Source organism: Rhineura floridana, chromosome 3 (assembly GCF_030035675.1).
Source record: "Rhineura floridana isolate rRhiFlo1 chromosome 3, rRhiFlo1.hap2, whole genome shotgun sequence".
NCBI classification, from domain to species: Eukaryota; Metazoa; Chordata; class Lepidosauria; order Squamata; family Rhineuridae; genus Rhineura; species Rhineura floridana.
In genome coordinates, this window is record NC_084482.1 from 109919696 (window position 1) to 109933330 (window position 13635).

A 13635-nucleotide genomic window follows, 5' to 3' on the forward strand; every position below is an offset into this window, starting at 1 on the left:
CAGCATTTTCGTGGGCTGCTTTCACTGAAAGTTGGCTAAAAACTCACTTCAGTTATAGGTGACTGTATTGACTATACATTTAACCTCACATCTGCTTCAGGTATGTAGTTCAATTATCAGTGAAGAAGACAAGCATTAAGATTTACCGAGTGGTGAGGCTACCTGAGAAGTGTTTCACCATGTTTAATGCGTATATAACTGTCCTTTTTCAAAAGAAAAAGAAAAAAGAACACATAGCAGCACCAAAGGTTTCTGTGGAAAGTGCCAGCTGACTGGAATCAGTCATGAACCCTCCTTTTCTCCCTCGCTCAGTCCCTGGAGATGTTTTCACAAGGGACCATAATAAACTCAGTGCATTACATGAAAGAACCATGATCAAATCTCCCAACACTGGGGTTTTTTTTTTCCGTTTAAAGACAGGTGGATCTCTCAGCTTGAATGGATGTCCTTACAGGGCTCTTCCAACTCTACTATTCTATGATTCTATGGAGCAGCAGTGCTGGTGGAGGCTGTTGTTTTTTTAAACATTTTAACCTTTTTCTGTGCACCATTGGCTTGACCTAAAATCAGGGTCTGTTAGCCCTGCTTTAGGGACAAGGATACAGGTACCTATATTTCTCACACATACACACATACTAGGGCCATCAGCAGCCAAGGGGCAGAGGACATAGATTGGGAAAATAACTGGGAAAACATTAAGGTAAAAAAAGAAAGTCTTCCTCCCCCACCCTTCCGCTATTTGATTCCAATTTGGACCCACACACACCACTCTGGCAGCTGCTTGTAAGTGACACTCAAAACATCAGGGGGTGTGATCACAAATCCAAACTTGCTTTCCTTCCTCAACATCAGAAATCCACAGTTTGCCTCACCTGCAGGCACTCGTGACATCAGAATCACAGCTGCTGTTCAGCTTTAAAGCAGAACTTTTCATAAGGACCTCTTGTGGACTTCAAGAAGGGAGGAATTTCCTCCATTTCTTATTTCCTTGCATGACTACAGTGTGTGCAGTTTCATTTAAGCCCTGAAACAAATCGGTGTGACCCAAGAAAGTGCCTTATCGCATCCACACACAGAGTACCTTGGCAGTTCTAGTATATAGGTAACCAACCATACCTAAGGAAAAATAAATCACCTTAATGGAAGGTATATTTATATAGTAACAAATTCCTCATCCTATTGAAGAACTCTACAAGCTATATAATCTTTTCTCTTTGGATCTGAAACCCAGAATCTTTCACTTCAGCAAACCAGAATCTTAGATGTCCATTTTTTGTGATGAAAGTTTAAGTCCAGAGGAAGTAAGTCTGTTCTGTCAGTCTGTCTCTCAGCATACCATGTGCAAATGTTAGTATCTTGAAAGTTGTATAAAAATTCATGTGAAGAAACACTTTTGACACTTGAAGTTATGGAAATCAAAAATAGTTAAATATAGGTAGTTGAACTTTTCATATATTTGAGCCAAAAACTGAGACAAGGAGAGTATCTAAGATACCTTTTATTTTAACAATAGGTTCAGAAGGAATAGCAGCATTCAAGATACCAAACAAATGCATAAATAAAATGTAATACAGATAAGGTGATTGGCCATGGGTTGCCTGGATGGAGGTCAGGCCAAACTGTTAAAGGCTACAGCATATGGGATTTTTTAGTTTAAAGAAAAGGCGAGTAAGAGGGGACATGACAGAGGTGGTGCGACTGCTCACTGGGGCAGGGTATCGCCAACGTGTTTCCCTGCTGCTGAAAGAATTACACTGGCTGCCCATTCGCTGCCAGGCAAAGTTCAAGGTTCTGGTTTTGGTATACGAAGCCCTATACAGCTTGGGAACAGGATACTTGAAAGATCATCTCACCCCTTATATACACAGTTGATTACTGCACTCTGCAGATGAGGGCCTCCTGCAGATACCATCTTATCAGGATGTCATTCTGCACAACATAGGAAGAAGACTTTTAGTAATGTGGCACTGACACTTTGGAATTCCCTCCTCTTAATGTTTGATTTCCCAATCTATGTTATCTTTTCGGTGCCTACTGCAGACCTTCTTTTTTCAACAAGCCTTTTAAGTAGAGACCTTATCCCAGTCTGCATCTGTGTTGGAATTACTTTTTTAGATGTTTTAAAGCTTTTTTTAAAAAAGATGTTTTGTTTAAATAAGTTTTTAAAGATATGATCAGCTGACAAACTGAGGTTCTCAGCAACTTTCAGTTCAATATCTGATTATTGATAAACTTAAAGGGGAGTAAATTTGGATACCCCAGAATCAATAACTGCATCTTGCAATTCTATAAATGGAGAGGGCTGTTATACTCAAGCCCTGCTTGCAGGCTTCCATAGGTATCTACTTGGCCACTGTGAGGTCAGGATCCTGGATGAGATGGGTCTTTGATCTGATCTGGCAGGTTCTATATGTTGGTGTGTTTTTGTGATCACATGAAACAAATAAAGCATGGCAAAACAATCTTAATTATTAAGTTTATGCCTTTCCATTAAAAAAATCCCAAAGCTGGTAGTAAAATCCACCATAAAATAATCAATGCACGTAACATATAAATAATAACATAATAGATCGATTTAAAGATCAAAAAGTAACAAGTTTTTTCAAAAGGTAGCCAGTTAAAAATCAATTAAAATACAGATTAAAACAGAGCTTGCATCACATTCATTTGAAACAAAGTCCTCTCTATTTTCTTGTGGGATAACTTCATTAATAAATATGACGATTTGATACAAATCTCTGGCTAAATGTATCCAAATGGTTACCATTTCTCAAGGTTGGGGTGACTGACAGCTCATCCAGGTAGATGAGATCACTGCAGTGGCGACTTCCCAGGAGGATCCCTACGCCTGTGCAGCCTCCGAGACGGGCTCCTGTCTTGGATGAAACTTATTCAGCTTTAAATCCAGTCAGAAGGGTCTTTTTTGACTGGGGATAATTTCTTCCGGATAAGGAAGAAACGTGAGATTTTCCACATAGCTTTGTTGTGAGTATTGGAGACTGGAATTCGTCAGAAAGAAGGTCTTCTAGCAGCTCGGACGGAGCGAGGATTTCTAGCCAGCTCAGCTGAATAATGTGATCCATTTTTTTTTCTTTTTGAAGAAAATGGACTAACAGGCAAATATTCTCCTGTCTACGCTCATTATTTTCTTATCTATACAGCTAAAGAGATTTGTCAGAGGATCAGCAATTAAGAAAACCTGGGTGAGCCAAAACTTTCCTTCTCTTTACTCACGGAATTAAGGGGGAAGAAAATAAAAATAGCCTATCTTTTTTTTTATTGCAAAAAGCTGACTTGGAAAATAGCATTATAAAGATTACAACGGATGAGGGGTTTCTGATTGGAAGAGAAAGGAATTTTTTTTTTATTTATAAGACTTTTGTGTAATATATGTATGGGACTATTTTCTCTGATCTACTTTTTTTGACGAATCTGCTCATTCCTTCTGCTATTAGTTATTTGGACGCTGTGAACTAAAGCTGTTTTTGCACTGCTGGGCATATAAGAGATAAGGGCTGTCTAGAGTGTGACGCCAGTTGGTTTGAAAGATTAACTCCTTTGTAACTGGATAAAGAAATAAACTGCTCTTTGCTTGGGACATTGAAAATTGAAAGAGTTTTGTTCCATTGGCTTTAAGTATGACAATTAAGAAGATCATGGATGTACAAGAAGGGACTTTATCTTTAGACATGTTTCAGAAAATAATGAATGGGATTAAGTCAATAAAACAAGAACTGAGAAATAATAGTCAAGAGTTGAGAATTGAATTTGACGAAATGAGACAGGTGCTGAAAGAATTTCAGGATTCTATGAGAAAGGAGAATAAAGATAGCTCTGGAAAACCAAAAAAAGATGAAAGAGAAATTAAAGGCAAGGTTCAAACTATGGAGATTGGATTAAATATGGACATGGAAAAAGATTTGGATTTCCTGGCTGTGATGGATCCTGGAGATAAATATTACACTTTGGAACTCAGCGCTGTCCCTGAAGGAATTGAAAAAATTGGAGATAAAGATATTATTGGTTTAAAAAAATTCCTGGACTGGAAGGACTTGATGGAACTTGAAATGGAGAAAGTTAACAGAATTAACCCCTGCTTTGTGTCGATGGAAAAATCTTCAAGAGATGTGCTAGTGTATCATGTAAAAAAGAGGAACAGAGATGCGGCTTTGCAACAATACTTCAGTGATACGTTCGGAATTGATGGCAAGAAAATATCTGCGATAAAGGAAATTCCTATCAGACTCTTATTATATGACTATGACAGCAAGATTACTGGGTGCGCAAAGATGGAAGATGGAATCAATATGGATAATGGAAGAAGAGCGATTTGAAATTACTGGATTTAGTAAACTTGATGAGTTGGATTAATTGACATGTTTATCTAGAAAAAAAATTGATGGACATATATCTCAAGGATTGGAAACTTCTCTTTGACTTTTTGTGGAAGAATAAAATGATATGATGTTAATGAGATTTGAAACCAATTAAGATAACCGTTGGAGGAAGGTGATTTTTTAATCTATCGCTAGTCGGGCGGTATATAAATTTAATAAATAAATAAATAAATAAATAAATAATAAATAAATAAATAAGAGACAGGCTTGTTATATATTATAGATTTATAGCTGAACTATGATAAATCGGAAGTCAATATTTTTATATATATATTTTTCTTTTTTTTATTTTATTGTATTAGTTAATGATATGTGTTTTTTCTTTTTGTATTGTCTTGGTTTTGAAAATTTGAATAAAAATTAATTGGGAAAAAAAAAAGAGATCACTGCAGTGGCTTGCATTCGCATAGTCCATCCACAGACAGTTAATTACATAGAAGCCTCACTGCCTTTTGTTTAGGTTTCAATGCATGAAAGGCATTGAAATCTCATGGTTCACAGTTTTATTGCTTGACCATTGATTGGTGGCATGCATGCCATTAAGGGTCCACCCACTGAGTCGATTACAATATTTTATTGTGAAACCTCCTGCTCTTGCTCCAGTTTCCATAAAGATATTTGCATAAAGTGTCATTTACCAGGTTGCTCCACTGGATGGCAGTGAAAGCTCATGGTTCACGGTACAGTGTTGCATTTAGAGCAGCACTGAAGTCTTAAAGGTATGTACACATGCACGCAGAGTTCAAAGAACCAAGTATTCTCCATGGGGTCCAGAGTCGTCCAGTCAGATGACCTGTTTATTCAGCATACATCGTGATTTGTTTGCACAAAACCTATCCCATGGTTATCCTATGTCTGTTCTGATTTGTTTATGGGGACGTTATACAACAATGAGCATTAACCCTGCATTCATCTTGCTTATGAGGTGTTTACATGTCTTCCCATTGATCATTTGTTTGTTCCACACTTTTCAGTGCATTTCCCTGTCACTTTCCTAACTGCAAAAAGTCAGAGTTTTTTAAAGGGGTTTTGTTGCATTAGGGCGATAGATTTACTTCTAGATGACCTCTTTATCGAGCATACATTCATCACGCAGGAAGAGTAGACGATATCAGCTATGTACAAAGGATTCATTCTGATTTGTTTGCAGGGAGGTTAGATGATGACTGTATCAACCAATTGTTATCCCACACTCCAGTGCACTTACTTGTAATGTCCTTGTTGCAAAAAGTTTCAGTCTTCTGGGGAAACAGATTTGTTGCGTAAGACCTCCAAGTCTACCTTAATCGCTCAACCAGAATTTTCCAGTGTGTGATTGATTCCTATCTGAAAACAGAGGCAGTCTAGAAACACCCAGAGTGCTTTAATCCACCTTAATTGCACAAATTAGGGGGGTTCATGACAGATGCTATTGAAGGTAGCCGTTTCATAGGGTTGCCATAAATCATAATCGACTTGAAGGCATATAACAACAAAAAAAGCATGTGCTTGAATCCATCCTGCAAAATAATGAATCTGGAGGTACCCAAAGACAACTGCTCCATGATGAAGCGGAAAGTAATAATTCCAAGATGTGGTGATGGCCTTTTATTTAGATGCTTTTAAAAAGCATTAAATTGATCTATTCAAAACTGAAAGAAACTGTCGTTCTTGTATTTTGAGGACAGAGTGCTAGAATAGTTGGGCCTTGATTTGGTCAAGCCTGCAAGGTAGTTCTTATCTACTTGAGACTGCCCTCTAGAATAACCCGTCCCTTCTCTCTTAACATAGAAGCATCTGCCTGAAAGCTTGCAGTTTAACAGGTCGTTGTGACTTTGTTATTCTGTTTGTTAACCCAAGCAACCACTAAGACGTTGATAGTGCAATCTTAGCAAGCCAACTCAGAAGTCTCCCTCAGTTCGATGGGACTCACTCCCCGGCGAGTACAGGATTGCAGCCTTACAGCGGAATCCTATAAAACATGTCCACTCAGAAGCAAGTCTCATTAAGTACAATAGGGCTTACTCCGGGGTAAATTGATTTGGTTGGAATAAGGAGGCCACTCGATAAGGACACTTTCTCAGAAGTAAATCTGCCCGAGTTCAATAGGAATTACTCCTATGTAATTGGGACTGGCACTGCTCTAGTGTAAATCAGGTGCGCGGAGGCAGGGGGGAAGTTTATTGCAAGTAAAGCAGGTAACAGTTCAGCGAGCGTTTGAGCTGCCCTCTTTAATCTCAACTCTCCTCAACTGTAAGTGCTAGAGCTGAGCGGGACAGGAAGAAGTTGCTGTTGAGCTTGATAGCTCATGACTCCCGTCATGTGACCCAGGAAAGATGGCTGAAGAAGGGGAGAGTTGCAAAGTACCTGCTGCCGCGGAACAGAAAGAGGACTTTGAAGTCATTGATAGTTCCCAAATCCCCAGTACTTCTGAGTTGAAAAGCGATGGCAAAGAGAAAGCGGCCGAAGACTCGAGGTGGTCAGCTCCCATTTTCTCATTGGCCAAGAAAGCATCGGAAAACTTAGCAGTGAGCTATGGAAATGCTCTGAAGTCTGCAGCCTTGGTAGGACTTATACCCAAAACAGTCAGCAATGACAGCACAGCCGATCCAAGTATGGTTATGTTTATTGCTTGAACTATGTATTCTTGGTTTTGGGGTGTAAAACAGCAAGTGGCTTTTCTTACTGCCGAGGCGTTGGTTAATGGGCACTTCAGGAAGGAAAACTTTCAGTGTGGTCTTTTTAGATTTGTCTAGACCCCGTTAAAGCTATCAATGTCTATTCGTCATTATGACTATATGTTGTCTCTAAGATCAGAGGCAGCGTGCCTCAGAATACGGGTTGCAGGGGAACGACAGTGGAAGATGTACTGTTGCACTTCAAACCTGTTTATAGGCTTCCCATAAGAATCTGGTTAGCCACTATGGGAAATATAATGCTGGATCAGATAGGCCTTGGTCTGATCCAACAGGGCTGTTCTTATGTGCTTATGTTTATTTGACCTAGGAACAGTTCCCTTAAATTCCAGACTGTGAGGCTTTGTATTGGGTGTCACAGATGTAGAAAAGTCACTCTGCACATGCTCAGAGTTTATCTCCCTCGTATGTTCCATTGCTGAGACTTGGAACTGAAAACAGATTGAAGAACTAAACTCTAGCAGATCTTAATTCAAAATAAGTTTAGTAGTAGACTTAGTCTGAATGTATTTCATATTATTTATTGTGAAATGCATAAACTTTTCTTTTCCATTAGTCTGTCTAACAGGAAGGCCAAAATAAAGGGCTGATTTACCCTGATATAAGGGCTATAGTTTTGGACCTGACTGCCTTCTTATCTCTTCCACTTCTGGGATCATGTAACATTTGTGACTGGGCTTGTTTTGCTCATAACTAACTTCTGGAGAGTGGCAATATGACTGCAATGTTTACCTTTATTCGGTGACAATGACTTAGATTAATATATGAAAAGAAAACATAAAGTTGTAACTCCTAAATTGAGGCAACCAAAATCTTCTTTAAAATCCATCAGTTTCAAAATAAAGCTGGTGGATGTCAATTATATTTTAACTGACTTATATATAACTGCTAGATTATTATTATTATTTTCCAACAGAGAAAGCATCAATCCAAGAGCAAGGGAAAATGAGGAATCTACTAGTTTAGAAAGCTAATTCTTAAATTAATTAAAGGGAATAAGAGGACTCTCTTAAATAGAAAGCTAACTCTTACATTGATTGAAAGGGAATGAAATGTCAGTTCTGAGATGGAACACAGTATTAACAGAAAAGTTAGAATATGTCCACACATAATTTTTGCCAGGATTTGAGGTATGCTCATTTCAACACATAGGGCAGTATCCAACTAATGCATCCTATTAGTGCAAGGATTTCTATTTTTCCAACAGGACTTCTCCCCTCCTCCCCTTGCATGCACTCTGTGCCTTCCCCAAATCTGTTCCAAAGGATTGGGAGAACCACTAGAACAGTTTTGGGGCAGCAGGCAGGAAAGGGAGTCCTGTTGCACAAGCCGAAATCCTTGCACTGATGGGATGTGATATTTAATACGACTTTGGATGCAATCCATGTGATCTTTACGAGACAGATTAGGTGAATTCTGGCACTAGAATGAATAAAATGCAAAGTGTGTTATTATTTATTTAGTGTATTGTTATTCCTCTCTTCAGACAATTACTGTCTCCCCTAAGAACACAAGATAAGCCTGCTACATCAGACCAAAGGTCCAGCTAGCACAGCACTCTGTTCTCACAGGGGCTAGCCAGATGCCTATGGGAAGCTGGCAAGCAGAACCTGAGCACAACAATGTTCTCCCCATCTGCAATTCCAGCAACTGGTATCTGAAGGCATACTGCCTGTGATAGTGGAGGCAGAATATAACCATAGTAGACAGTAGCCATTGATAGCCTTATCCTCCAATAATTTGTGTAATCTTCTTTTAACGCCATCCAAGGTGGTGGCCATCACTGCCTCCTGTGGGAGTGAATTCTCATAAGTTTAACTATGTGCTATGTGAAGAAGTACTTTCTTTTGTCTGTTCTGAATCTTCCAGCATTCAATTTAATGGGATGACCTCAGTTCTAGTATTGAAAAAAAAGGAAATGGACTGCCTTCAAGTCAATTCCAACCCTATGAATAGGGTTTTCAAGGTAACAGGTATTCAGAGGGGATTTACCATTGCCTTCCTCTAAGGCTGAGAGGCAGTGACTGGCCCAAGGTCACCCAGTGAACTTCATGGCTGTGTGAGGATTAAAACCTTGGTCTCCCAGGTTGTAGTCCAACACTCTAACCACTATGACACACTGTCTCTCAGTTCTAGTATTGAAAGGAAAAAAATCTTTTCTCTATCCAATTTCTCCACAGCATGCATAATTACATATACCTCTATTATATCGCCTCTTATTTGCCTTTTCTGTAAACTGAGAAACCCTAAATGCTGCAACCAAAATGATAATCGGGGAGTTGTTCCATCCCTGTTGCTCCATGCAGTTCTACAATATCCTTTCTGAGGTGAGGCAGTCATAACCGTACACAATATTCCAAGTGCAGTCACACCATATATATATAATAGCATTATGATATTGGCAGTTTTATTTTCAATTCCTTTCCTAATGACCCCTAGTGCGACATTTGCCTTTTTCACAGCTTTTCCACACTGGGTAAACATCTTCATCAAGCTATCCATTATGACCCCGTGGTCTTGTTCCTGGTCAGTCACCGCCAGTTCAGATTCCATGAGCATATATGTCCAATATAACTCTAAAATGTTAATGAGGCAGGATTTACCCTTGCAAAAGCTATGCTGGCTATGCTTCAGCAATCCTTGCTCTTCCATATGCTTGGTAATTTTGTCTTTAACAATGTTTTCCACCAGTTTTCTGGGAACAGACATTAAGCTAACTGGCCTGTAATTTCCGGGATTCTCCGCGAATCTCTTTTTAAAAACATTCCCCACCTTTTAGTCCTTGGGTATTGAGATTGATGTTGGAAACAAGTTACATATATTTTTAAAAGATCAGCAATTTTACATTTGAGTTCTTAAGAACTCGTGGGTGGATGCCATCAAGAAGGACTTGGTGATTTGTCAGTTTTTGTTTTGTCAGTAAGACCTAGACCTTCGTTTCTTGTCACCACTATTTGCACTAGTTCCTCAGACTCCCTTCCTGTGAAAGTTAGTTCAGGCACAGGGTTCATGTCCCAAAGTGATCTATACCAGTAAAAAAGAGACAGGTTGTGTCATTATGCTTACAAATGTCTTAGCTACTAAGATATTTTAAATTGTTTTAAATTTTTTAAAGTGTGTTTTAAATTGTTTTTAAAAGATGTGTTTTAAACTTGTATATTTGTTTTTAATGTTTTTAGTTACTGTAAACCACCCAGAGAGCTTCGGCTATTGGGCGGTGTACAAATACAATAAATAAATAAATAAATAAATAAAGACAGAACACACAAGGAAAGGAAAAATTGGAGAGAAGTAGAGGAGGAAGATCACTTCTTCAAAGCCATAATGAAGTAGCTAGAAGTAGGCACTTCTATACAGCTCAGATGATTGTTCTTCCTTTGGAGTTTTTGCTTGAATTTCAGTTACTGGCTGTTGTTCCTTTGGCTGATGGATGGGGCCAGAGTTTCCTTTCTCTTCTCTAGTCCCAGGGCAATTTGGAGCTCAGTGTTCTTTCTGACAGGGAGGGGTAATCAAGCCTCTTGCGGCTGGTTTTTCTCTGGCTGACAGCTATAGGCAGGTGAGTCTTCTCCTTGCCATGATCTTCTGGGAGGCAGGGTGTGCAACATCCAAGTGGCCGCTGGTTGTCTGGCTGGTGGCAGAGGCCAGAGTGTCCACACGTATAAATTATGTGTACAATGCCATACGATATGGTGGTCGCTACTTCTTGTGGTACTATCTACAAGTATAAACCCAAGAATTTATGTAGGAAAATTGGGGTGCCCAAAAGTGTTGCAAGTGTACCAAGGCTCACACCTGTGCATGTTTACTCAGTGGTAAGTGGCTTACTCCCAAATAAGTGTACATACATTACCACTTCACTTGGGAGTAAATCCCATAAAAAATGGATTTCCTTTCTAAAAAGTAGGATAACACTGGGCTCTAACTTTTAGCATTCTTCCATGTCTGCAAAGAATTGGTGAGCTCAATAAACATTTAATTCTGGCCACCATGGAACTTAAAACAATGTTCCAACACTGGATGTAGGATTAGTATGGATTAAAAACATCATAAAATTTCCAGAAGGGTGTTAGTCTGGGTTGCAGCAACAACAACAACTTGTGGCTCTTAAAGACTAATAATAATCTTGTTAGGGTGTATCCAGCTAAGTTCTACTTGGAACAGACCCACTGAAATTAAAGTTAGTCATGTCCTTTAATTTCAGTGGTTCTGCTCTGACTGTGATTAGCATTAGATACAACCTTTAGTCTTTTTAAGGTGCCACAAGACTTTGTTGTGTTTGATCCATGGTATAAAATATGTTGGAGAAAGAGAAAGCATGAATGACACTGAAATAATAAATAAATTGGTGAAACTAAATATAACTATTTACAAGTATGTCACTGCTGAGGGAGGGCATTTGAAGGCACTCTCCCTTCAAACACACCCCCACTCTTCTACATCAGATCTCTTTCATCTGAAGAAGCACAGAGAGGGCTGAAGGCATGCTCGAATCTGCCCAGCAGCTGACGCCTACCCTCACTAGTAGTGATGTCAGCTGGTGGGCATGGTTTGGGGAAAATGACCTTGGGGGCCAAGCTGGACCCCTTTGGGGGGCTTGGAAGTTCATCGTCCCTGTCCTGGATCTTGCAAGCTTCCCATAGGCATCTGGTTGGTCACTGTGAAAACAGAATGCTGGACTGGATGGGCATTTGGTCCAGCAGGGCTCTTTTTTATATTCTTACTGACAAAGACTAACTGGGTGATTGTTGTTTTATAGACATGTGTACCACATAAGCTAACAAGTACATTCTGATTACTGGAGCATTAAACCGTATAATATACTGCCAAATGGGCTGGCAACACACTTTTTTGTAGCAAGTAAAAAAAATACCCTTACTAGGTTTTTGTGAAATACAAGTGCTACCAGCTTATTCATGAATTCTACTTTGCATAGGAAGAATTCTATAACTCAGTTAAAGTGTTATGAACAATGTAAAAACAATGGAGTCTTGTGGCACCTCAAAGACTAACACATTTATTATGGCATAAGCTTTCGTGGACAGCTGTTATGTGCCTTCAAGTAGATTACACTTATGGCGACCCTATGAATCGGTGACCTCCAATAATATCTGTTATAAACCACCCTGTTCAGATCTTGTAAATTCAGGCCTGTGGCTTTCTTTATGGAATCAATCCATCTCGTTTGGTCTTCCTGTTTTTCTTCCCCCTTCTGTTTTTCCCAGCATTATTGTCTTTTCTAATGAATCACGTCTTCTCATTATGTGTCCAAAGTATGACAACCTCAGTTTCATCATTTTAGCTTCTAGTGATAGTTCTGGTTTAGTTTGTTCTAACACCCAATTATTTGTCTTTTTTGCACTTCATGGTATGCTTAATGCGCTCCTCCAACACTACATTTCAGATTAGTTGATTTTTCTCTTTTCTGCTTTTTTCACTCTCCAACTTTCACATCAATACACAGAGATCAGGAACACCATGGTCTGAATGATCCTGACTTTAGTATTCAGCGATACATCTTTGCATTTGAGAACCTTTTCTAGCTCTCTCATAGCTGCCCTCCCCAGTCCTAGCCTTTTAATTTCTTGACTATTGTCTCCATTAAGGTTAATGACTGTGCCCAGGTATCAATAATCCTTGACAAGTTCAATATCCTCATTGTCTACTTTAAAGTTACATAAATCTTCTGTTGTTGTTACTTTAGTTGTCTTGACATTTAGCTGTAGTCCTGGTTTTGTGCTTTCCTCTTTAACTTTCAGCAGCATTCATTTCAAATCATTACTGGTTTCTGCTAGTATTATGGTATCGTCTGCATATCTTAAATATTGATATTTCTCTATCCAATTTTCACATCTCCTTCATAGGGTTTTCATGGTAAGAGGTATTCAGAGGTGGTTTACCATGTACTTCCTCTGAGTTTGGATGCATCTTAGTCAGGTGTCTCAGCTTTGACCATTTCGCTTTGGGGACCCTGCTAGGATTCTAGCCTCTTGGTCAAGACTCCTGATGGCATTGCTCTCAGCTTCTTCGACACTCTCAAACCCCCTCACCACGTTAAGGTGTGCATCCTAGAGAATGACTTCGTGGACTACAGTCTACTTAATCAGATGGTGTTTTGCTGCAATAAACTAACACAGCTATCCCTCTGGAATTTATGATAATATAAAATGACAATGCAACTGAAATATTTCCTCACTGGTTTTTGTACATTTATGGTTTTGAAAGCGTCCCTTAAACTTTTACTAAAAGTTTCAGAATTACAATCAAGAACATAAAAAAGTTACAACCCTTTCATCATTGTTGCTTGCACATTCATACTTCTAATGTTCAATCTTCTTATTTAATCATTGTTCTGTTCTGCCACTGTAAACTGCTGAAGGATAACTGCTGGCAGATTAATTTATTTGTGAAAGCAGAAGTGTTTTATTGTGCGTTTCAGGCTACTGTCCTGTGCGTATTTATTTAGAAATAAGCTCCAGTGATGTCAGTCTGAGTTGTTTCCAACTAAGGTGCTGGTCTTTTGTCAGTCTTGGTCATTTGGTCTGTATTTCATGATTTTAGAATTT

General features: G+C 39.0%; 1 protein-coding gene across 1 annotated transcript in view; it reads left to right on the top strand.

Moving 5' to 3' along the window:
• Nucleotides 1-6591: 6591 nt before the first annotated feature.
• RUFY1 (RUN and FYVE domain containing 1) overlaps nucleotides 6592-13635 on the top strand; it is a 41664-nt gene continuing 34620 nt past the window's right edge. Inside the window, exon 1 of the mRNA XM_061617300.1 lies at nucleotides 6592-6989. Coding sequence (XP_061473284.1) covers nucleotides 6713-6989 — 277 coding nt within the window. The 5' untranslated portion in view covers nucleotides 6592-6712. The remainder of the gene's footprint in view (nucleotides 6990-13635) is intronic.